The sequence below is a fragment of the Oryctolagus cuniculus genome, chromosome 1 (assembly GCF_051225735.1).
Source record: "Oryctolagus cuniculus isolate XC-2025 breed Fujian yellow rabbit chromosome 1, ASM5122573v1, whole genome shotgun sequence".
NCBI classification, from domain to species: Eukaryota; Metazoa; Chordata; class Mammalia; order Lagomorpha; family Leporidae; genus Oryctolagus; species Oryctolagus cuniculus.
This window is the reverse complement of record NC_142867.1, coordinates 69,007,418-69,032,435: the sequence shown is the minus strand read 5'-3', so window position 1 is coordinate 69,032,435 and position 25,018 is coordinate 69,007,418. Positions and strand designations below refer to the sequence as shown.

Sequence of the window (25,018 nt, the reverse complement as noted above, 5' to 3'; positions counted from 1 at the left end):
CGGTGCCGCAGGGGGAGGATTAGCCTAGTGAGCCGCGGTGCCGGCTGGTAATGAATACATTTTAATGAATTTATTTGAGACACAGAGAGATAAAGACATAGAGATTGAAATAATAGAATAAGGGAGAATGTGAGTGAGCATTCCCATCCAGTAATTTACTTCTCAAATGCCTTCTATAGCTGGGGGCACTGAAGCTGGGTGCCAGAAACTCAGCTCAAGTCTCCCACAGAGGTGGCAGGTAGTGAAATTACTTGAGTCCTCACTTCTGCTTCCCAGGGTCTGCGTTAGCTGGCAGCTGGGATGAGGAGCTGGGGTCCAGTATGGAGCCCAGGCACTCTGATGTGGGATGGGAACTTCTTAACTGCTGGCTTAACCAGCAGACTAAACTCCAACCCTCAATAAGAATATTTTAAATTAAAGGCGTCAGAAAACTTTATCTGAAACTAGCGTACAATGGTTATTTATTTCTTGCTATCATCTAATGTTTATATCTCCCTACCCTAAAATTTGTATGTTGAAAGCCTAACCCCTAAGTGATGGCAATAGGAAGTGGTGTCTTAAGGAAGTAATTTGGTACTGCGATAGAGCCCTCATGAATGGGGTTTGTTCTCTTATATATTTATCCCTTGCAGCATGTGATGACACAGTTAGAAGCTGCGCTCTGTGAGGAAGTGGGTCCTCACTAGACACCGAATTGTGGGTGCCTTGATTCTCAGGCTCTGGAACTGTGAGAAATGAATTTTTGCTGTTTTTAAGCCAAACAGCCTGTGGTATTTTGTTGTATAGCAGTTTGAACAGACTAAGACATTTACTTGTATGACCAGAAATTAGAATGGAATGATCAGGTAGCTTATTTGTGTCATTATGGACCCAGTTCTGTCTCTGGATTTTTCTTAGCCTTAGAATTGGTTTTATCCCAAGGCTTTTTTTCCTTGTGGAGTTATGGCTGTCAGTGGCAATTAGGGCTTTAAGCACGCTTGCTCAGTCCTGTGAGACAGAGTCGGACACATCAGCCTGCTCCAAGCATTGAATGTAAGTCCCTCCAGTTAGACTGATAAGGCCAATTTAGGTCACATAACCAGAGGGATGATATACACTAATTGCCTTCAGCTGATCAGACTCTACCTGCATTTGGGCTTGGATACATGTTCCCTGGAATGAAGTCAAGGTTCAGTTTGTCGTGAAGAAGTATAGAATGACTAACTGGCTAGGCAACCAACAGAGTGTACCACAAATATCTTTTTTGAAATTCTATTTAAAATTTTCATGGAGAAAAAATTTGTTCATTGTATAAGAAGCTTGGACAATAAAGTGTAGTTTGGAGAAGGCATTAAAAAGCACCAATAAGGGGCTGACACTGTGACATAGCAGGTAAAGCCGCTGCCTGTAGTGCCGGCATCCCATCTGGGTGCTGGTTGGAGTCCTGGCTGCTCCACTTCTGATCCAGCTCTCTGCTAATATGCCTGGGAAAACAGTAAAAGATGGCCCAAATGCTTGGGCTCCTGCACACATGTAGGAGACATGGAGGAAGCTCCTGGATCCTGGCTTCGAATCGGCCCAGCTCCAGCTGCTGCAGCCATTTGGGACGTAAACCAGAAGATGGAAGACCCCCCCCCTCCCGCCCCCGCCTCTGCCTCTGTAACTCTGCCTTTTAAATAAATACATAATTCTTAAAAAATAAATAAAGCAAAGACCCTTCTGCCCTCTCCCTGCAGCATGACACCATGAAGCCCCCTTACTTAGTTCATGAACATTCACCCCTACAATAGTTGAGGCATTCCTTTCAGAAATGATTGGAGGGTACTTCAGAATGGAAAATGGAATTAAAACACAAGTTTGTTTAAAAAAAAATCTATAAACCATTTTAGTATACTTTTCTTCTATGCATAGTTTTTACGTAGTTGAGATCTTAAGCTCTCTTGTCAATTTGTATTTTAATAACTTTAGTGTTATTGACTGGATGTGCCATAACTTAACAGTTCATCTACCGTTGGATATTTAAGTAGTTACTGAGTTGTTACTATAATAGTTTACAGAGCAGTGAATATTATGGGGCATAAACTTTAATTTCTGTTGAATATTTCCCTTTTAACTGCTTTTCAGTGTAAAGCTGCTGATGAAAATAATTTACTATTTGTGTGACTTTTATTACAGAGTATAATTGTGCTTTCCAAAATATTTTATCAGTTTAAACTGCTATCAAAGTGTGAGTGAACCAATTTCATTGTAACCATTCTATCATTTGGTGTTGTCTTTTAGAAACTTGCGAGCAATTTGCCAGATGTAAAGTGAGAAAATGCTTTTGACTTAAATCTTTAAGTTGGGTTGCCCTTACCCTGTGTTTGGCCTGGATTTTATTTCCTGTAGGGATCTGCAAAGACTTGGAGAACTTCAGTCTGAATTGGCAGGAGTAGCTGACTTTTCTGCTACCTATCTTCGATGTCAACTACTCCTCATCAAGGTTGGTTTGGAGCCATTATTTTGATGATTGTGATGAATGTACTTTAAAGACTTTAGCAGGGTTTGAGGTCATAAAGTGTAGAAATTTCTGGTCTCTTGTGACCACTTATTAATGGAGAAATTACGGCCTTCAATGTAATTGTATTTGTCTCTAATTAAAAAAATGTTAACTCCTACAGGATTTGTTTAAATTTTGGGAGATTCCTTTTGTTATTACAGAATTAGAGCTTATTGGATAATCATTTTAATTGGAATTACAAGGATTTTAAACTGTTTCATATAATTTGATTGGCAGAGGACTTATATGAACTTTTATACTTGAAATGTTCATTTCACTTTGTCAAAGTTAAAAGTTTAGTTTCATTATTTTTTCCCTTAGTTTCATTATTCTTAAAGGGACTAAGCTGCTAGCTTTTCATATTAAGTAGATTTTTTTTTTTTTTTTTTGGACAGGCAGAGTGGACAGTGAGAGAGAGAGACAGAGAGAAAGGTCTTCCTTTGCCGTTGGTTCACCCTCCAGTGGCAGGATCCGATGGCAAGAGCCAGGAGCTAGGTGCTTTTCCTGGTCTCCCATGGGGTGCAGGGCCCAAGCACCTGGGCCATCCTCCACTGCACTCCCTGGCCACAGCAGAGGGCTGGCCTGGAAGAGGGGCAACCGGGACAGAATCCGGCGCCCCGACCGGGACTAGAACCTGGTGTGCCGGCGCCGCTAGGCGGAGGATTAGCCTAGTGAGCCGCAGCACCGGCCACTAAGTAGATTTTTCAAAAAAGATTTACTTATTTAGTTTTATTGGAAAGTCAGAGTTACACAGAGAGAGGAGATGTAGAGAGAGAGAGAAGTCTTCCATCTGCTGGTTCACTCCACAGTTGGCTGTAATGGCCAGAGCTGCGTCGATCCAAAGCCAGGAGCTTCTTCCAGGTCTCCCACGCGGGTGCAGGGGCCCAAGGACTTGGGCCATCTTCCACTGCTTTCCTGGCCATAGCAAAGAGCTGGATCGGAAGTGGAGCAGCCGGGACTCAAACCGGCGCCTATATGGGATGCCAGCACTGCAGGCAGTGGCTTTATCTGCTACACCACAGCGCTGGCCTGAATACTAAATATATTACACATACAGATACACACAGTTGGTACGCAAGAAGCTATTTAGGTTTGCATTGTTAAAAGCTGATTAATTTTACTACTGTTAATTTAAGTATAATTTATTCAGTGGTTAAAATGAGGTTGTCAGCGAAGAAACTTAAAAACAGCCTCATTCATGTAACTGCTTAAGTATAAACTACATTTTGTGTTCTATGTTCATACACTTTTAATGATCAATGTTTCTGTCTAAATATAAGTGGTGATGTTTAGGCTTTGTTTCTGTTTAATAAGGCTTTTTACCATTGGCTAAATGAAAGAATGTATCTTTTTAAAAGAGATTTATATTCTGTAAATAAAAATTGGTTGAAACAATAAAAAAAAGAACTGAAAAAAAGTCCTGATTAAAGTAGTTCAGTAGTTTTCAGTGTCTACATCAGAGTTTGCTGTAAATTTAGGCTCAGAACTTAGGAAAGCCCTCCCTTCTTACTTGTAAAGCTTTATCTTGGCTTTAGTTCAAAAGGTTCTTAGTCTTCAAAATGATTCATGGTATTTGACCAAAGTCAGAATAAATGAGGGAGTCAGAAATTACCTTCCCTTATAAAAGTGGGAGTTTATGCTAAATATATATGTAGGGTCTTGCAGGTCTGTATATCTATTTGAATTGAAGGTGAGTATATACAGCTGAGGAAAGTTGGGATTGAAATAGCATTTCTTTCAAATGTTTCTTTGTAACCACCATCATAGGCGAGATAAGGAACATTTCCATTCACCCTCCAGTGTTCCTTCTTTCCCCTTTGCAAAGCTGTTCGGCTTTTCAAAGTTCTGTGAACCAGGGCTAATAATAACTCTGCCCTTGGTGTGAAGCAATGTGTGTGAAAGCCCTTGGCCCAGTGTCTGGTATGCAGTGAGGGCCATGAAAATGTGGTCTTCTGTGACTTGTTTTCTTTCCCAAAGAAATACAAGATGGCCTTTGAAAGCAATCCACTTTTCCACAGTTGGAAAAGAGAAGAGATCACTCCTAAGAGGAATACAGAACTATGTTGATTATTGTCAAGGGATAGCAGAGTAGGTAAGGTGCTGAGCCCTAGAAATTGAGGCAGACATATGTTAACAGGGGAAGAGTTAAATAAGTAGTGGCACAACTTCTCAACAGGATATTCTATATCCAATAATGATCTTTATGGAGAATTAGAACATAGTATGACAAAATAGTTAAAGTATAATGTAGTGTACTGTCTGACTTAATATACTCTATATATATATATATTAAGAAATGATTAGAAGTAAATATTCAAAAAGTTCTGTAGTCTGCAGTTAAGTTCTACTGCTGTCCACTATGCTGGCACTACTAGATACATGTGACTTTTGAGCACTTCAGATGTTGTTATTTCAAACTGATAAGTGCTGTAATAACAGAACATAGGGGATTTCTTAGTCTTAGTATGAAAAAATGTAAGCTATCTCATTAATCATTTCAAAAGTATTAAGTGGTAAAATGATAATAGTTTGAATATACTAGTTTAAATAAACTATATTTAAAATTAATTTCACCCATTTATTTTGCCTTTTAAAAAATGAGGTTGCTGGAAATTTTTAAATTATATATGTGCCTCACGTTATATTTCTATTGTATAGAGTTAGTTTAGATTTCCTTTTTACTTTTTTTAAGATTTATTTTTATTTATTTGAAAGGCAGAATGACAGAGAGGGAGAAATAGAGAAAGAGACCTTCCATCTGCTAGTTCACTCCCCAAATGGCTCCAACAGCTGGGCCTGGGCCATACTGAGCCAGGAGCCAGGATCTCCATCTGAGTCTCCCACATGGCTGTCAGAGGCCCAGGGACTTGGGCTATCTCCCTCTGCTTTCCCAGGGACATCGAAAGTGGAGTGCTGAGACGCGAATCAGTGCTCTGATAGGGAATGCTGCAGTCACAGGGATGGCTCCAGTGTAGGTTTTTCTGTTTTGTCATTCAGTTGCATCTGTCATTAGATGACATGAGAAAATAAGAGAGTACAGCAGAGGTTTTAGAGGAGAGATGAGGTCATAAGGATGGATAAGTGAGGAGAGATTTGGAAGGTAGAATCTGTGGCTGTTTATGATAATTTTGAGTATAGAGGGATTGAGAGAGGGAAGATCTGGGAAAGTTACTTTTTTCTACTTTGGGTTTGTTGGCAAGGTAACAGGGCTACATAAAGCAGAATGAGTGTGGGAGCAAAGGAAAAGAAGCAAAGTCAAGAAGAAGAGTCTAAATGGCTCAGGTTAGTTCAGTGACTGGGAAGAAGGGAGGCCAGCCTCCACATTCTGCTCAGGTTCTGTGGCTCCTGCACTTCGCGCTCCTGCCAGGTGCGAGCTGAGGTGCAGGGCCTTTGGACTAGCAGCTGGATCAAATGGGCAGGAGCTGATTTAGCCCAAACTATTGGTCCCCTTTTTCTCCTTAAAATGTAGAGCTTATTGGCTTAAATGAATGATTGAGAGGAAGTTCTGATCAAGGTAGATTTTCAAAGCAAAACAAAGATGTAAATCTCAGATGTTATGAAGAGGCTTCCATAAATGCATGGAACATGGAATAAAAAGATGATGTTATCTTCTGTCCTGATCGGGCTGGGTAGGCTCTGCAGGAGAAGCTGTGGAATGTGGCTGCCCCTTTATATTTGAAGCAGAGTGATTTGGCCTCAGCAGCAGCAAAACAGGTAAGTTTATTGATACCTCCTTAAATATAGGTCTTTGTCTAGGATTTATCTATTCCAAGGCAAAGGCAGTGTCCCTCCTGGGATTCCAGGCCTCTGCAGGGGTCTCCCTGATTTCAGATTATGACGGAACTTAGTGATAGGAAAATAACAGAATTAGAGCATGGGGTACAGGTTTTGGAGTCAGGGGCCTAGATTGTAATCTCAGGTCCACTTGAATTTGTTGGGTAATATGTAGTATAACTTACCTTCCCTGGAATTTTCTTCCTCTGTTACATGTGGCAGTTGAATTCAGTGATTTCTAAGATTCTTTTGTGTTCTCATTAAAATTTCATAAATGCTATTATGAATCTTTCATCTAAAAATACGGTTTATCTCGTTTTGAAGTTGTTTATAGTTTTAGCTTGTACCATCTCTTGAATGTTGAAAAGTCTTTAAGTTTTTGCTTAGTTCATTATATAGCATTTAATTTAAATTCTTTTGAGTTTATTTTTTGCTAGTCCTGAGCAGTTCACCTTCATTTTTTTTTTTGTTTGTTTTTTGTTTTTAAGATTTATTTATTTGGCTGGTGCTGCGGCTCAATAGGCTAATCCTCTGCCTGTGGTGCCGGCATCCCAGGTTCTAGTCCCGGTCGGGGTGCTGGATTCTGTCCCGGTTGCTCCTCTTCGTGTCCAGCTCTCTGCTGTGGCCCGGGAGTGCAGTGGAGGATGGCCCAAGTGCTTGGGCCCTGCACCCCATGGGAGACCAGGAGAAGCACCTGGCTCCTGCCTTCGGATCAGTGCGGTGTGGCAGCCATTGGGGGGTGAACCAATGGAAAAGGAAGCCCTTTCTCTCTGTCTCTCTCTCTCACTGTCCAATCTGCCTGTCAACAACAACAACAAAAAAGATTTATTTATTTGAGAGGTAGAGTTACAGACAGAGAGAGGGAGAGAGAGAAAGGTCTTCAATCAGCTGGTTTACTCCCCATGTGGCTGTAACAGCTGGAGCTGGGCTGATCCGGAGCCAAGAGCTTCTTCTGGATCTCCCATGTGGGTGGAGCAGCCCAAGCACTTGGGCCATCTTCTACTGCTTTCCCAGGGCATAGCAGAGATCTGGATTGGAAGTGGAGCAGCTAGGACTGGAACCCGCACCCATATATGATGTTGGTACCTCAGGCTTAGCCCATTATGCCACTGCTCCGGCCCCTCACCTTCATTCTTAGGTACTGGGACTTGGTGAGCTCCTGTGAATCATGTCTTTTAGACAGTGAGTCTGCATATGACGCAGTGATTATGAGCCTGTAGGAAGCTAATGATGGCAGCTGTGAGTGTTACATTACACTTCACTAAATGATTTCAAGTCTATTATAAATGATCCTTACAGTAATCCCACTAGACAGGAATAAGTATTAAGTGCATTTCATCAATAAGGCTGTTAAAGCTCAGCAATGTTAAATTTGTAGCAAAATCAGGACTTAGTACCCAGAATCCTCGGATACTCCTGATCTCTTACCGAGTTTAGATTCTCTCTCAGACCTGATATGTGTTTTACTGTTGGGGAGAGGTGGAATTTAATGACTAGAATCCAGAATGAGGCATGCTGGCACGAGTGGGATAAGGGTTCAGCAGTTTGGAAAGAAGAGAGCAAGGTAATTACCATTGTTACACACCAGATACTGTGCTAAACACTTTGCAAATCCCATTTCCTACTTAAAAAAAAAAGTTTATTTATTTAAAAGTTTCTACTTACTTGAAAAGCAGGGAGACAGAATAAGAGAGAGACAGAGACACAGAAAGAGGTAGAAATCCTCCATCCACTGGATGACTTCCCAAATTTGGAACAGCTGATTCTGGGCCAGGCCAAAGCCGAGAGCCTGGAACTCCATCATCTCACATGAGGATGGCAGGTACCTAAGAACTTGAACCATCATCTGCTGCCTTCCAGAGGCACATGAGCAGACTCGGAAACAGAAGTGGGACTTGATCCCAGACACTTTGATATGGGATTTGGGCATTCTAAGTGGTGGCTTAGCCCACTGTGCTTCTATGCCTACTCTCCCTACTTCACTCCCAATCTGATACTTTAAATGTTTTATGATGTTTCTGCTGTTTCTTCCCTTTTTACAGAAAGGGAGAACTGAGGCACTATATAATTAAATGTCTTGGGGTCATTTCTGTAATCCTAAGGCTTTCAAAGGCAGCAAGCACAGAGGGAAAAGAGAAGCATCTTTTGGCTAGAAAGAACTGATTCGGATAAAATTGAGCTGGAATTTTACAACTTGATCTGGGCTCACAGACACTGTTTTTTGTACTTGTTCCCTCTCCAAAGTCTGTCAGAGCAAGCTTATAGAATGGTCTACCTGGATGACTAACATGTGGCTAACATGTCCTGAGACTTAGTTCTTGGAAGACTATTTCTTGGGTTTCTGTACGTAGTACCTGTAAACAAACAGTTTCCAATTTATAGTATTTTGACATAGTTTTTTGACTTTATAATAGAGTGAAGGCAGTACACATTCAGTAGAAACCTTACTTCGAATTTTGAATTTTAAATTTTAATTTTTTCCTCTGGGATACTGATATGTACTATGCCCTGCTGTCATGTTGCTGGCAGTAGCAGTAGGCTGCAGCTCCCAGCCAGCCATGTGATCAGCTGTTACTCTACTGTGTACCGTGTTGCTAAGCTATGCTGTTGGATAGAACAGGTGTTTTGAGTGCATTTTTGGCTTAGGATGTTTGCAGCTTACAATGGGTTTATCAATTGTAACCTCATATTAAGTTGAGGAATATCTAGTATTTCATTTGTTCCCACAGCACAGGAAGTTTGATTTAGGGTAAACAAATGATGCCTTGTAATTTTTTTTTCACTTTTTAAATTATAATTTCTAAAAAGTATTTTTAATTGATACATAGTCACACATATTTATGAAATACAAATTGTTTTGCAGTTTTATCAGTGATTAAATTTTCATATCTTTACATCAGCAATTAAGGTGATTTTACTACCTGATAAGTTATTTTTTAAAAAATTGACAAACTATTCTCTTTTGACAAGACAAACTATAATAATTTCTCTCAGAACTTGAAAATCTCTATTCATAGAAATTTCAAAAAAAAAAAGGCCAACTCAGAGTTTCACCCAAAATGATTGTTTTAATTGTAGAATTATTGTAGAATTCTCTAATGCTCTCATGAGACTGTGATATTTTTACTGATTGTTGACTACTTTCTTTTCCTTACAGATCATGGAGGAGACCTACAAAATGGAGTTCATGTACAGTGGTGTAGAGAATAAGCAGGTGGTGATTATACATCACATGAGGCTGCAGGCCAAGGCTTTGCAGCTTATAGTGACAGCACGGACTACTCGAGGGTAAGATGTGGGGTTGGCAGAAAGTGTGGCATTTTATTGTCAAAGACACTTCTGAATGCATTCAGAGATTTCAGAAATGTTAAATGATAAGAAAAATGAATTTAGGGAACGATTAGCTAAGGGACATGCAATCTATTCATTTTAAAAAGGTTTTCTAAATTCTGTTCTTGAATAAAATTAGTCTTGGAAATCTAATTGTGTCTCTCCCTTGCTAAAACCTACGCTAAGTTGTGTTGCTTGGTAGAGTGGGTGTACGTGACCTCAGCACAGCACAGGACTTCCTCTGGTGATAAGGACATTCTGTTTAGCTCTACTTGATTGGTTTTGTCAAGAATTTAGTTCCAGGAACTTTTTTTTTTTTTTTTTTTTTTTTTTTTAAGATTTATTTATTTGTTTGAAAGGCAGAGTTACACAGAAAGAGAAGGAGAGCAGAGACAGAGAGGTCTTCCATCTGCTAGTTCACTCCTCAGATGGTCGCAATGACTGGAGCTACGCTGATTGAAGCCAGGAGCTTCCTCCGGGTCTCCCACGCAGTTGCAGGAGCCCAAGGACTTGGGCCGTCTTCTACTGCTTTCCCAGGCCGTAGCAGGGAGCTGGATCGGAAGACGAGCAGCCGGGATTAGAACCAGTGCCCATATGGGATGCTGGCGCTTCAGGCCAGGGCATTAACCTGCTGTGCCACAGTGCCGGCCCCATATTTTTATTTTTAAAAATATTTATTTCATATACTTGAAAAGCAGAATGATTGAGGGGGTGTAGGATGAGAGAGCATACTTCAATCTACTCCCCAAATGGCTGGACCAGATGGAGACTAGGGACCTAGAATTCTATCCTGTCACCCATGTGAGTGGCAGGAACCTAAGCACCTGAGCCATCATCTGCTTCCTCCCAGGTACATTAGCAGTGATTTGGATCAAAAGTGAAGGAACTGGGCCTGAAATCAGGCACTCTGATACCGGGTATGTGTTTCTGAAACAGCAGCTTAACCTGCATGGCCACAGTGCCCACCACTATTTATTTTTAAAAATTTTTTTGGGGGCCAGCACTATGGTGCAGTGGGTTAACACCATGGCCTGAAGCACCGGCATCCCATATGGGCACCGGTTCGAGTCCCGGCTACTCCTCTTCCGATCCAGCTCTCTGCTATGGCCTGGGAAAGCAGTTGAAGATGGCCCAAGTGCTCGGGTCCCTGTACCTATGTGGGAGACCTGGAAGAAACTCCTGCCTCCTGGCTTCGGATCTGCTCAGCTCTGGCCGTTGAGACCATTTGGGGAGTGAACCAGTGGATGGAAGACCTTTCTCTCTGTCTTTCCCTCTTCACTATCTGTAACTCTACCTCTCAAATAAATAAAACCTTTACAATTTTTTTCTTTGAAAGCCAGAGACAGATTAGAGAGATCGTCCCTCTGCTGTTTCACTCCCCAAATGCCTGCAATAGCCATGATTGGGCAATGCTGAAGCCAGGAGCCTAGAATTTTGTGTGCATTTCCCACATGGCTGGTATGGACCCAAGTATTTGAGCTATCATCTCCTGCATCTTCAGGTGCAATTTAGCAGGAAGCTAGATCAGAAGCAGAGCTGGAATTCCAGCCAGGCACTCAGATAGGGAATGTGGGCATCCTAAGAACTGTCTTTTAATTGCTGCACTATGACCCTTGTCCCTGAAATGAGATACTCTTAAAATGAGGCTAAGATGCTGGTGTTGATAGTGTAGCAGGTTAAGCCACAGCAGGTTAAGACGGCAGTATCATCCCATTTGAGTGTCGGTTCAAGTCTCAACTACTTTACTTCCCATCCTGCTTCCTGCTAATGTGCCTGGGAAAGCAGCAGAAGACAGCCCAGCCCCTGCCATCCACATGGGAGACCTGGGTGGAATTCTGGACTCCTGGCTTTGGTCTGGCCCAGGTCCAGTCATTGTGGTCGTTTGGGGCATGGACCCGTGGGTAAAAGATTCCTCTCTGACAACTCCACCTATCAAATAATAAATAAATAAATAAATAAATAAATAAAATAAATAAATATTTAAAATAAAATGAGACTTAGAAAGTCAAGATAGAGAGAGGAATATCATCTTTGTGTTGGGAAAATAAGCAACAAAACCTTTTCTCTTTGTGCATGAAAATTTACCTCGGGTCCAGCTTTGTGGCATAATGGGTTAAGTCGTGTATGATACTGGCATTCCACCTGGGTGCCAGTTCAAGCGCTGTCTGCCCCATTTCTTTTTTTTTTTTTTTGACAGGCAGAGTGGACAGTGAGAGAGACAGAGAGAAAGGTCTTCCTTTTTCCCGTTGGTTCACCCCTCAATGGCCCCTGTGGCCGGTGTGCTGCAACCGGCGTACTACACTGATCCGAAGCCAGGAGCCAGGTGCTTCTGGTCTCCCATGCGGGTGCAGGGCCCCAGCACTTGGGCCATCCTCCACTGCCTTCCTGGGCTGCAGCAGAGGGCTGGCCTGAAAGAGGAGCAACCGGGACAGAATCTGGTGCCCCTACCGGGACTAGAACCTGGTGTGCCGGCGCCACAGGCAGAGGATTAGCCTATTGAGCTGCGGTGCCGGTTTGCACCATTTCTGATCCAGCTCTCTGCTAGTGGCCTGGAAAAGTAATGGAAGATGGCCCAAGTCCTTGGGCCCCTGCACTCACGTCGGGGACCTAGATTAAGCTTCTGGCTCTTGGCTTCAGCCTTGCCCAGCTCTGGCCATTGCAGGCATTTGGCAAGGAACCAGCAGATAAAGCTGTCTCTCTTTCCCCCTGTCTGTGTAACTCTGCTTTTCTAATAAATAAAATCTTTTTTTAAAAATAAAGGAAAAAGAAAATTTACCTTTGGTTAACTTTCTTGGTTCGTTCCCTAAAATCCTGTTAGGGTTACCTCTATGAGTAGGCCCCACTGCTACTGGAAAAATGATCTCTGAGTGAATTGCCTCTGAATCAGAAGGAAGTATGAATCTCCGGATGCAGGCACCATAGCTTTGGGCTTCCTTCAGTGCAGTGATTGTTGTAACCGGGCATAACTCTCTTGAGGACCCTGGCAGCTGTGTTTGTAGAGTTGTTTCAAGAGATATTAGCACCCAGCGAGCATGAGGCTCCTGAGCTAGGATGGTCTTCACATCTGCCTAACATAGAGCTCATCTTCTTATACCTGAGCTGTCAGACAACTGTGAGGACCCTTCCAGGACTCCTGCACTTAGGGAACGTGACACTGCACTACTGCCTGCAAGCTTTGCTTCTGGCCTGTGTCCTCGGTGAATCTGCTACCGACTGTGGACGGTGACAGTCTTTGGTTTTGAATGTTTGCGGAGTCTATTGGGCTCTGCATTGGTTTAATCAGGTGTCAGGATCCTGACAGGTACTTGACTCTGGGTCCATGAGGAGCGCTGTGTTTCTCTTTGGGGTCATGTGTGATGTGCCATGTAGGCCCAGGTCCCCAAGACTTCTGGTCTTCACTCCTCACATTGCCCATTTCACAAGCAAGCTACTTATTTCTTTTACATTTCTTTTCTATAGAGTTGACCCCTTATTTGGGATGTGTGAAAAGTTTTTACAAGAAGTGGACTTTTTTCAGAGGTAAGTATTTCCTAACTCTGCTGGTTTACTGTGTCACTTATGCAAGAGAACAACCTAGGCAACAAGAGCAATCGCCAGCTGTGTTCCTGGGTTATGCCGTTCAGCCAATCTCTCATCTGAGGCTCTGTGCCCTAATTTGGTATTTTCTTTAATGGTGTATAAACTTCTTTGAAGTCCGAGTTTCAAAAGTAAACATACAGCTGAATAATAAAAACATCAGCAATCAGTTGTGCTCAGCAGTCAGCTGAGCCATAAAAAGATAAGTATTATGAAGAAAACTTCTACACTCGGTTGGTGAAAAAAATCAGGACTTCTCTGTTTTTTGACCAGTTCTTAAAATTACATACTTCTCCATAAAGAGTTGTTCTGTAATTCTGAAGGTAACTTTTATTATATGGATTAAATATGTTCTCATCGAGTTGTTTTTGAAACAAATCAGTTTAAACCAATGTAGTGGATGAATGGAAAGCTTGGCAGAGAAGTGGGAGTTAAGGTAGTGATCAAACCCATTGTGTGCTGGCAGTATAATACTGCAAGGCATTTATGAGACATTTAAACACTGGATTTAGTCTGATAATTCATTTCTTTTTTTAATCAGAGATAAAAACCTAATTCATTATATAATGTATCTTATCAATTTACATTTTCAAGTATTCAGGTAATGCAGACCCAAATATTTTCTTTTGTGGCAATAGCACACTTATGAATTGAGCTTCAAAGACAAAGAAAAAGTCATATAAAATAACTGATACACTGTTCTGCCCAAAAACATAAGAACTGAGACTTAACACTGGGAGAATTCATTTCTTGAGCCATTGTCCGTACCCTCATGAATTTTACCTCTCCTGATATATTTATGACACTACAAATCTATTCTTTTTTCATTGGGGTGATCTCTTTTTGTAGGGCTAAGTTGCATATACCACCCTTCACCTGTAGGTGATACTCTGTGGCACATTTAAAATCCTGGCTTCTTTTTTTTTTTTTTTTTTTTTTTTTTTGACAGGCAGAGTGGACAGTAAGAGAGAGAGAGAGAGAAAGGTCTTCCTTTGCCGTTGGTTCACCCTCCAATGGCTGCTGTGGCCGGTGTGCTGCGGCCAGAGCGCTGCGGGTGGCACACCGAGCTGATCCGAAGCCAGGAGCCAGGTGTTTCTCCTGGTCTCCCATGCGGGTGCAGGGCCCAAGCACTTGGGCCATCCTCCACTGCCTTCCCGGGCCACAGCAGAGAGCTGGCCTGGAAGAGGGGTAACCGGGGCAGAATCCAGTGCCCCCACCAGTACTAGAACCTGGTGTGCAGGCGCCATAGGCGGAGGATTAGCTTATTGAGCCACGGCGCCAACCATAAAATCCTGGCTTCTTAGGTGAAATAAGTTCATGCCTTAGTTTTGATTTTAAAGTCTGTTTTTACATAGTTGGGTTGAAGAGATTTTCAGAATGGTGACAGTTCTTCCGAGTGTCTTGTCTGTTGGTAGCCAGAGCTGCACATCTGTTCTTTTCTTTTAGATTTATTTTATTTGACAGGCAGAATTACAGAGAGGGGAAGAGACAGAGGTCTTCTTTCCATCTGCTGGTTCACTCCCCAAATGGCCATAATGGGCCGATACGAAGCCAGGAGCCAGGAGTTTCTTCCAGGCCTCCCATGTGGTGCAGGGGCCCAAGCATTTAAGCTATCTTCCACTGCATTCCCATGTCGTTAGCAGAGAGCTGGGTCAGAAGAGAAGCAGCCAGGACACAAGCTGGCACTCATGGGATGCCAGCGCTGCAGGCGGAGGCTTAACCTACTACACAACAGCGCCGGCCCCTGCACATTTGTTCTTAATTCAGTCTCTGAGTCTGAATGGATATCACCTCACCAGGGAATTTTCTTTTTTTTTTTTTTAACTGTGCCCTTCCACAAGGCAAAGTGCTGTGGACTCAATCTGAGCTGTAAATAAGTTACTTGACTTTCTGAGTCTCACTACAGCATCATCTCTTGTTTACTGTATGTCGCCAGAAACTCAAACAGTCCTTGGCATTTGATAGGCCCCAAAAACATACCAGCTAAACTAATTATCAAGCCTTTAGCATGAAGATAATTGTATCAGTATACAGGATTTCTATTTAGAGTAAATAAGTTCATGTAAAACACTAGTAACTCACACACAGTGTTTGCTTAATAGTTAGAGGCTCTTACAATGATCACACGTCACTGAGGCATCATGTTTGAGTGCCTGTTTGTCTGGGTCGTGAACTCTGAGCTCTTCCTACTTTATCACTCTTCCTGTGTTGAGGCTGGGCAGTTGTTTGGGGCTCAGCTTCTGGTGAGTGATGCAGTCAGTTCCTTCTGTTTGCTCCCCCAGGTGTTTCATCGCTGACTTACCTCATTTGCAGGACAGCTTTGTAGACAAACTTCTTGATCTTATGCCCCGCCTCATGACATCGAAACCTGCAGAAGTGGTTAAAATTCTACAGAACATGCTCCGACAGAGTACCTTCCTGCACCTCCCCCTTCCAGAACAGGTCAGGGTCTGTTACTCCTTTAAGCCAAATCTGACCAGGTAGTGAAAACTGTTCACCTTAGTGAGCTTCTTGGATCAGTGGAGCAGCTGGGCTAGGGCCCTTCCTCCGATTGGCTCTCTTATGCCCATCCATTGAGCAAAGAGCATGTTTTGTTGCCCAGGGATGACCTGGCTTTGGAATCATTGCATTTTCTCCTGCTTACAGATCCACAAAGCATCAGCCACTATCATTGAGCCAGCGGGTGAGTCAGACAACCCTTTGCGGTTTACATCTGGGTTGGTGGTGGCCTTGGATGTTGATGCAACCCTGGAACATGTGCAGGATCCTCAGAGTACAGTAAAGGTTCAGGTATGCTGGGTTTTGGTCCCTGTGGAGCTTCCTGACTGACCTTGTGTTAAACATTGAACTTAGTGCCCCTGTATTCCCTACCTGAGGGACAGAAACTGGGCAGGGAGAAGAGAGGAGCCTCTGTGGAAAAGAGCCTGGGCTTGACTCCCACCTCTGCTGCTGAATGTGGTCTGGAGCCTGATACTTTAAACCTGAGCATCAGGTTCTGAAACTGACAAATACAAATAGTTGACAATGAAATGAGGTGAAGTATATGAAGCTTCTACTACCCGGGAGTATTTGCTAAATGACAGAGCCCTTTCTCTGCTGACAATGTGAAAGGAAGAATTGGTCTTTTAATACAATAAACTATAATAACTAAGTCCTTTTCAGGTGACAGATGTGTCGGTTAGCAAACAAAACATATGGATGGGCAAAAAGAAGTATTTTTTTTTAATTTTTTTTTTTGACAGGCAGAGTGGACAGTGAGAGAGAGAGACAGAGAGAAAGGTCTTCCTTTTGCCGTTGGTTCACCCTCCAATGGCCGCCGCGGCTGGCGCGCTGCGGCCGGCACACCGCGCTGATCCGATGGCAGGAGCCAGGTACTTATCCTGGTCTCCCATTGGGTGCAGGGCCCAAGGACTTGGGCCATCCTCCACTGCACTCCCTGGCCACAGCAGAGAGCTGGCCTGGAAGAGGGGCAACCGGGACAGAACCCGGCGCCCCGACCGGGACTAGAACCCGGTGTGCCGGCGCCGCAAGGCAGAGGATTAGCCTAGTGAGCCGTGGCGCCGGCCAAAAGGAAGTATTTTTCCTAAGTGAGGTAGATATGAGAGATGTACTAGGGATACTAATCAATTCAGGGAATCTGCAGTTAAGACCCACAGTTTGACCTCAGCCACCTGTCCGTTTGTTCACGTATTCAGTAGTGCTTACTGTGTTAGGCATGCGAAGTGCTGAGGTTCCAAGGTAAAGATATCACTGTTCTTGCTCTCAGGATGCTCACCGTTTCACTGAGAGACAGACAAATGGACAGGCAATTATAAAAGAGAAATTCAGCATGCTGTGGTGGAGGCTGAGGAGGAAAGGTTTTGTGGAAACACGGGTCCAGGGGTGGGATCTGAAAGGAGGAATTAGCACTACGAAGGAGGTGGCAGGAGGCATTCTAGGCAGAAGGGAAATGAGCAGAAGCAGGGCTGCAAGAACTGACAGGCAGGCTGACTGGGGACGGAGCCACAGTCAGCAGCAGGCAGGCTGACTGGGGACGGAGCCACAGCCAGGAGCAGGCAGGCTGACTGGGGATGGAGCCGCAGCCAGGAGCAGGCAGGCTGACTGGGGACGGAGCCGCAGTCAGGAGCAGGCAGGGAAGGTACATTGCAGATCACGAGACCTATGGGGATCTAATTCTGAACTAGTGACAAAATTGGACTGTGGTTTTTTTTTTTTTTTTTTTTTTTTTTCATATGAGTGGTTCTCTACCCCAGCTGCACTTTAGAACTACTCAGAAAGGGTTAAAAAGTACTGATGAACACACCTCAGCCCACCAATTAAATCAGAATCCTGGGAGTAGGGCCCGAGGGTATCAGTATTGTTTTGAAGATCTCACTGGTGGTTCTGATATGCAGTCAGTGGTTCTAATGAGAATCACTATTTTACAGTGTCCATGAACAAAAGTTCACTGACCAGTTGAGCATAAATGAGATTGCAGGCTGATTATTTTATGTGTCATATGCTAGTCTCACTCCTGAAAAATCCCCTCTGAAGCACTTCCACTACACGTGTGGACAGAATATTTTCATGCTCTACAGATGGGGAGGTGGGAGTGCACTGTCCCATTGTGACAGCTCCAGCAGCTTGGAAGTGCTCCCCAATTTCACCACACACTCTGACTTCCTTCTCTGTTCTAGGCACTGCTGTAGGTGCTAGAGATGTAGCAGGACACAGGCCTCAGAGATTACATGGCGTGATTACTTTCTCTGCTAAAATAATGTCGAGCTGGTTTTTAAGGCAGGCCCTCAGGAACTCCACTCATTGATACCTTTGTTAGTCCAACCCAGGTTCCTGATTATAGCTAATTATAAGATGTGCTGGGAACTTGAGTTGTTCTGAAATTGAAGATACAATTTATAACGGCCATTCCCCTCCACCCCTACTTTTTTTTTTAAGATTTATTTATTTGAAAGGCACAGTGACAGAGAAATATTCCATCTGCTGGGTTACTCCCTCAAATGGCCACAATGGCCAGGGCCAGGACAGGCCAAATCTAGGAGCCTGGAACACAATCTGGGTCTCCCAGATGGGTGGCAGGGGCTCAAGTGACCCATCTTCTGCTGCCCTCCAAGGCGCAGTAGCAGGGAACTGGATCAGAACCAGAGCAGCTGGGACTTGAACCGGAATTCCAGTATGTGTTGCTGACATCACAGGCAGTGGCTTAATCTGCACCACAACACTGGCCCCTTCCCCCTAACCTTGGGCAACAGATTGCTTTTTCCTTCTTTATGTTTTTAACAATTTTGAAAGGCAGAGACAGAGTTGGGGAGCGAGAAAAAGCTATCTTCCACCTACTAGTTCACCCCCCAAATACTTTAAATGCTAGGGCTGGGCCAGGTCAGACCAAAGCCAGGAGCCCGGAATTCAATCCAGGTCTCCCACATGGTGGCAGGGACCCAAGCACTTGAACCATCACTGTTGCCTCCCAGGGTTTGCCATCGCAGAAAGCTGGATTCAGGAGCTAGACCCGGGAATCGAATTCAGGAACTTAGATATGGAATGTGAGCATCTTAGCTGGTAGGCTAACCACCTGCAGCCTCTTACATGCCACTTGGTGATGGATGCTAGGCCGTGATACGATTCAAAGCCAGGATGGAAGAGTCATTCTGACCATTCTTATGGGGGTGCCTGTGAAGAATAGTCACAGTCAGGGTTAATATTCTTACCTGTCCTTGTACTTAATAGAGACAGTGTACTTCTGCCATTCATTTATCAGAAAATCAGGAAACATTTACTGAACACCGCATAGTGTTGGGGCAGCAGGGATCATTGAGATGTCCACAGTGTTGCCATCCCCTTAAGGAGCACACTTTTATGAAGACTAATGTCATCTTTTTGTTCTGGAATTCACAGTAGTTGGCACAGCCCATTTCATTAAAAGCTCATCTACCTTTGGGGACAGCAGTATGTTGTAGCGGGTAAAACTGGCTCCGGCAGTGCCAGCACCCCATATAGTTACTGATTCAAGTCCTAGCTACTCTACTTCTGATCCAGCTCCCTGCTAATGCACCTGCCAAAGCAGCAGAGGATGGGCCAGGTGCTTGGGCCCCTGTGCCTACAAGGGAGCCTTGGGCGAAGCTCTTGACTTTGGATGGGCCTAGTTCTGGCTGTGTTGGCCATTTTGGGGGAGTGAACCAGCAGATGGAAGATAGTCTCTCTGTCTCTTCCTCTCTCTCTCTGTAACTCTGCTTTTCAAACAAATAAACCAATAAATAAACCTTAAAAAGAAAAAAGCTCATCTACCTTCTACTTCTTTTTCTCATTTTTTGCCCTTTTCAGGTCTTATATCCAGATGGCCAGGCTCAGATGATCCACCCTAAGCCAGCAGACTTTCGGAATCCTGGCCCTGGGCGGCACCGTCTCATCACTCAGGTGTACCTCTCCCACACTGCCTGGACAGGTGAGGCATCGATGGGCCAAGGTGGACAGGAAAATAATGTGCCTGAATATCACGCACACTTTGTAGCATTTGGTTTTTGTAGTTTGGAAAAACATAATTGGATCATGCATGCTGAGGATTGAATTTCGTTACTTAACGAGTTTGTAAGCTCCAACTGGGTACATTTAGACTAATGTGCTTTGACTGTAAATAACATGATTCTGTTAGAAGGTGTACATATAGGAAATTAGAGCAGAATCTCAAGGCAAGAGCCCAGGGCTGCTTGCCAGGAGACTCTTTAACTGTGCCACTTACGATGTGACCTTTGTCCAGGTGTAATGGATTCATGTTACTACAGCAAAATACCAGAAAAACTAACTTTACCAGTAAAAAGGTTTATTTGGCTCATAGTTTGGGAGGTTCAAGTCCAAGATGTGTTGGCCTCTGATGCAGGAGGCAATGGTAGGGCATGGAGTATAGATAGAGGACGGATCACACTGAGACAGGAAGCAGAGCAGCTGGGCGCAAGTCAGGCTTTTTGATTTATTTATTTTAATTCATTTATTTTTATTTTATTTGAGAGAGAGAGAGAGAGAGATCTTCGGTTTGCTGGTTCCCTGAACAGATGTCTGCAACAGCCAGAGCTGAGCCAGGGCAAAGCCAAGACCCCAGAAGTCCATCCAGGTGTCTCCTATGTGAAAGACACAGGAACTTGGTTCATCAGTTTGCTTACTAGGGTGCACATTTACAGGAAGCTGGAATTGAAGTGGAGCTGTGACTACAACTCAGGCACTTCATCAGCCTTCTCTAGAACTACCTCCTGAGGGCACACCCCTGGGAACCTAATGACCTCTCACCTTGACCTCATTAATTGGATTAAGTCTCCACTCTCTCCCAGTGGTGCCATCCTGGGGTCCAAGCCTTCAACAACTGGGCCTTTGGAGGACACTGAAACTAGCACCTAAACTGTAGCAGCATTCCTTGAATCTATTTCCTTATCTTCAAACTGAAGATTTTTCTTTTTTTAAGGTTGTGTGTTTAGTTGCACTGAATTAAGGACATCCAAATTCACTGTGTTCCTGGGCTTTGCAGTTGCCCTTAGATTTATGAATGGCTGTCTCCCTTCTCTGTAGAAGCTGTGTGGTTACTAGATTAATTGCTTTGGTTTATAAGGTGGGTTCAAATTCTCTTCCAGCTGTGGATTTGGGCACTTAGTCACTTAGAACCTCCTTGAGCCTCCAGCCATTCTTCAGAAATTGTAACAGGATGGGCATTGCAGCACAGCAGGTGAAGTTGCCAATTGGGAATGCAGCATTCCTTATCAGAGTTCCATTTTGAGTGCCGGATACCCTGCTTTTGATCCAGCTTCCTGCTAATGCATCCTAGGAGGCAAAAAGTGATGGCCTGGCTGGTGCCATGGCTCACTAGGCTAATCCTCCGCCTGCGGTGCCGGCACCCCGGTGTACAACTTTTGAATTATAGCGGCTTTCCTCCCCATAACCTCCCTCCCACCCACAACCATCCCATCTTCCACTCCGTCTCCCATCCCATTTTTCATCAAGATTCATTTTCAATTATCTTTACATACAGATCAACTTAGTATATACTAAGTAAAGATTTCAACAGACTGCACCCACATAGACACACAAAGTATAGAGTACTGTTTGAGTTGTAGTTTTACCATTAATTCACACAGTACAACATATTAAGGACAGAGATCCTACATGGGGAATAGGTGCACAGTAATTCCCGTTGTTGATTTAACAGTTGACACTCTTATTTATGATGTCAGTAATCACCCGAGGCTCTTGTCATGAGCTGCCAAGGCTATGGAAGCCTCTTGAGTTCACCAACTCTGATCTTATTTAGAGAAGGCCATAGTCAAAGTGGAAGTTCTCTCCACCCTTCAGAGTAAGGTACCTCCTCCTCCTCCTTCTTTTTCTTTTTTTTTTTTAATTTATTTGACAGGGTTATAGACAGAGAGACAGAGAAAGTTCTTCCTTCCATTGGTTCACTCCTCAGATGGCTGCTACGGCCGGCGCTGTGCTGTGCCGATCTGAAGCCAGGAGCCAGGTGCTTCTTCCTGGTCTCCCATGCTGGTGCAGGGGCCCAAACACTTGGGCCATCCTCTGCTGCCCTCCCGGGCCACAGCAGAGAGCTGGACTGGAAGAGGAGCAATCGGGACTAGAACCCAGCGCCCATATGGGATGCCAGTGCTGCATGAGGAGGATTAACCAAGTGAGCCATGGCGCTGGCCCAGTACCTCCTTTATTGATGGCCTGTTCTTTCCGCTGAGATCTCACCCAGAGATCTATCTTTCTTTTTTTCTTTTTTTTGCCAGGCAGAGTGGACAGTGAGAGAGAGAGACAGAGAGAAAGGTCTTCCTTTGCTGTTGGTTCACCCTCCAATGGCTGCCGCGGCCGGCGTGCTGCAGCCGGCGCACCGCGCTGATCCAATTGCAGGAGCCAGGAGCCAGGTGCTTTCCCTGGTGCTCTCCCATGGGGTGCAGGGCCCAAGCACCTGGGCCATCCTCCACTGCACTCCCTGGCCACAGCAGAGGGCTGGCCTGGAAGAGGGGCAACCGGGACAGAATCCGGCGCCCCAACCGAGACTAGAACCCGGTGTGCCCGTGCCGCTAGGCGGAGGATTAGCCTAGTGAGCCGCGGTGCCGGCTCACCCAGAGATCTTTCATTTAGGTTTGTGTTTTTTGTGTGTGTGGGTTGGTTGGTTTGTTTGTTTTTGCCACAGTGTCTTGGGCTTTCCATGCCTGTGAAATTCTCATGGGCTTTTTAAGCCGGATCCGAATGCCTTAAGGGCGGATTCTGAGGCCAGAGTGTTGTTTAGGGCATTGGCCATTCTATGAGTCTCTGTGGATCATTCTCTCCTTTATACTTCTATCAATTAATATTTGCAGACACTGGTCTTATTTTTGTAATCCTTTTGATACTTAATCCTATCTTTTTGATCAAATATGAACTTAAACTGATCACTTTAACAATTAAGATGGCATTGGTACATACCACCTATATAAGATTGAATTGGAATCCCCGGGCACGTTTCTAGCTTTACCATTAGGGCTAAGTCCTAGTGAGCGTGTGCCGAACTGTACATCTCTGCCCTCTCTTATTCCCACTCTTATATTTAACAGGGATCACTTTCAGTTAATTTTAAATGCCTAAGAATAATTGTGTGTTAATTAAAGAGTTCAACCAATGGTATTAAGTAGAACAAAAAAATACTAAAAGGAATAAAATAGTAAGTTGTTCCTCGACAGTCTGGACAAGGGCTGACCAAGACATTGTTTCTCATAGTGTCCATTTCACTTCAACAGGTTTCCTTTTAGGTGCTCGGTTGCCACCCATCAGGGAGAACATATGATATTTGTCCCTTTGGGACTGGCTTATTTCACTCACCATGATGTTTTCCAGATTCCTCCATTTTGTTGCAAATGACTGGATTTCATTTTTTTTTTAACTGCTGTATAGAATTCTATAGAGTACATATCCCATAATTTATTTATCCAGTCTTCTGTTGATGAGCATTTAGGTTGATTCCATGTCTTAGCTATTGTGAATTGAGCTGCAAAAAAAATTGAAGTGCAGACCGCTCTTTTATTTGCCAACTTAATTTCCTTTGGGTAAATTCCAAGGAGTGGGATGGCTGGGTTGTATGGTAGGGTTATATTCAAGTTTTTGAGGAATCTCCAAACTGATTTCCATAGTGGCTTTACCAGTTTGCATTCCCACCAACAGTGGGTTATTGTCCCTTTTTCCCCACATCCTCGCCAGTATCTTTTGTTGGTAGATTTCTGAATGTGAGCCATTCTAATCGGGGTCAGGTGAAACCTCATTGTTGTTTTGATTTGCATTTCCTTGATTGCTAGTGATCCTGAACATTTTTTCATGTGTCTGTTGGCCATTTGGATTTCCTCTTTTCAAAAATGTCTATTTAGGTCCTGGCCCATCTCTTAAGTGGGCACAGGGTAGACATTTTTAGCAGAAGTGTTTGCTGACTGACAACTTCTTGTCCACTAAGATAAGGTCTGTGCTGCACACAGCCCCGAGGCCCGAGAGTGGACAGCACAGGAAGAGTGTGCTTCTCTGGTAGAAGAGGGGGCCACCTGTATCTTTGTGACTCCTTGTCCTGAGGCTGGCAGGCCTTGGCAGAAGACCATTTTTTAAAAAGCTCTCGGCCGGCGCCGCGGCTCACTAGGCTAATCCTCCACCTTGCCGCGCCGGCACACCGGGTTCTAGTCCTGGTTGGGGCGCCAGATTCTGTCCTGGTTGCCCCTCTTCCAGGCCAGCTCTCTGCTGTGGCCCGGGAGTGCAGTGGAGGATGGCCCAAGTGCTTGGGCCCTGCACCCCATGGGAGACCAGGAGAAGCACCTGGCTCCTGCCATCGGATCAGCGCGGTGCGCCGGCCACGGTGGCCATTGGAGGGTGAACCAACGGCAAAGGAAGACCTTTCTCTCTCTCTCTCACTGTCCACTCTGCCTGTCAAATAAAAAAAAAAATAAAAATAAAAAGCTCTCAACTACAGGGAACCCAGAGAGGCCTGGGCAGGGGGCAGCTAAGAAACATCACCTTTGTAGCCTCACAGGATTCAGGCTGGGAAAGTGTTTTTTTGTTTTGTTTTTGTTTGGTGAGGGTGAAGGGAGGGATGGAGGCAGATGAAGAAATGTTCTGGAAACCCTTCTGCTTCTAACTCTGATGCTGCTTTTATGTGACCGTTCTCTACACCCTGGCAGTTATGCACACTGTAGAGGATTTCTTTCTTCCTTCCAGAGCCATGCCAGGTGGAAGTAAGGCTGCTCTTGGCCTACAACTCCAGTGCTCGCATCCCGAAGTCACCCTGGATGGAGGGTGGTGAAATGGCCCCCCAGTTGGAAACCAGCATCGAGGGCACCATCCCCTTCAGCAAGCCTGTGAAAGTGTACATCATGCCCAAGCCTGCTAGGCGCTGAGGCCCACGCAGCCCGCACTGCCACGGCCCACAGGCCCTTCTTCGGGCTCATAGGGAGCCAGAACCTGGAGCACTTCACCTGGAAATGGTGTGTAGGCATAAGATTATGCAGCCTTTTCTGTCTCATCTGGTATCAAAACAAGATAAATTATTTTGAATTAAAAATCCAAAATATTCATCTGTGTTTTTTTCCTGCTCATAAAATAAAGTGAGGAAACACCAAGCTATTCTAGTTGCTGCTCCTTGAGGAAACTCATGTAAGTTCTGCATTTGTACCACATGCTTACATGCTTGTGCCTCAGGTGGGAGGCACAAAGATCCAGTTTCTCAGCCACCTTCAAAGAACTGGTTATTTGAGCCACGGTTCATTTCTTAAAGTGACAGCCTATTAAAGTGAGGGCCAATTCTACAGCAGCGTTAACAGCTGTCCTTTTTCACCA

The 25,018-nt window shown here is 44.2% G+C and overlaps 1 protein-coding gene and 1 long non-coding RNA gene across 4 annotated transcripts in view; one reads left to right on the top strand and one right to left on the bottom strand.

Annotated features, from left to right (window-relative positions):
• INTS4 (integrator complex subunit 4) overlaps positions 1-24,801 on the top strand; it is a 108,919-nt gene extending 84,118 nt beyond the window's left edge. For all 3 annotated transcript variants that reach the window (XR_016233027.1, XM_002708672.6, XM_089331478.1), the window contains 8 exons: positions 2,368-2,461; positions 6,152-6,232; positions 9,450-9,580; positions 13,082-13,141; positions 15,481-15,640; positions 15,845-15,988; positions 19,517-19,637; positions 24,401-24,801. Coding sequence is in view for 2 of the 3 variants with exons in the window: in XM_002708672.6 (XP_002708718.1) it covers positions 2,368-2,461; positions 6,152-6,232; positions 9,450-9,580; positions 13,082-13,141; positions 15,481-15,640; positions 15,845-15,988; positions 19,517-19,637; positions 24,401-24,579 (970 nt within the window). In the remaining variant the exon portion in view is untranslated. The remainder of the gene's footprint in view (positions 1-2,367; positions 2,462-6,151; positions 6,233-9,449; positions 9,581-13,081; positions 13,142-15,480; positions 15,641-15,844; positions 15,989-19,516; positions 19,638-24,400) is intronic.
• Positions 20,152-23,195, bottom strand: LOC149128458 (uncharacterized). Its single transcript, XR_016233067.1, has 2 exons — positions 23,030-23,195; positions 20,152-20,307 (listed from the first exon to the last, which is right to left on the bottom strand). It is a non-coding gene; the product is annotated as an uncharacterized LOC149128458 (long non-coding RNA).
• Positions 24,802-25,018: the final 217 nt, after the last annotated feature.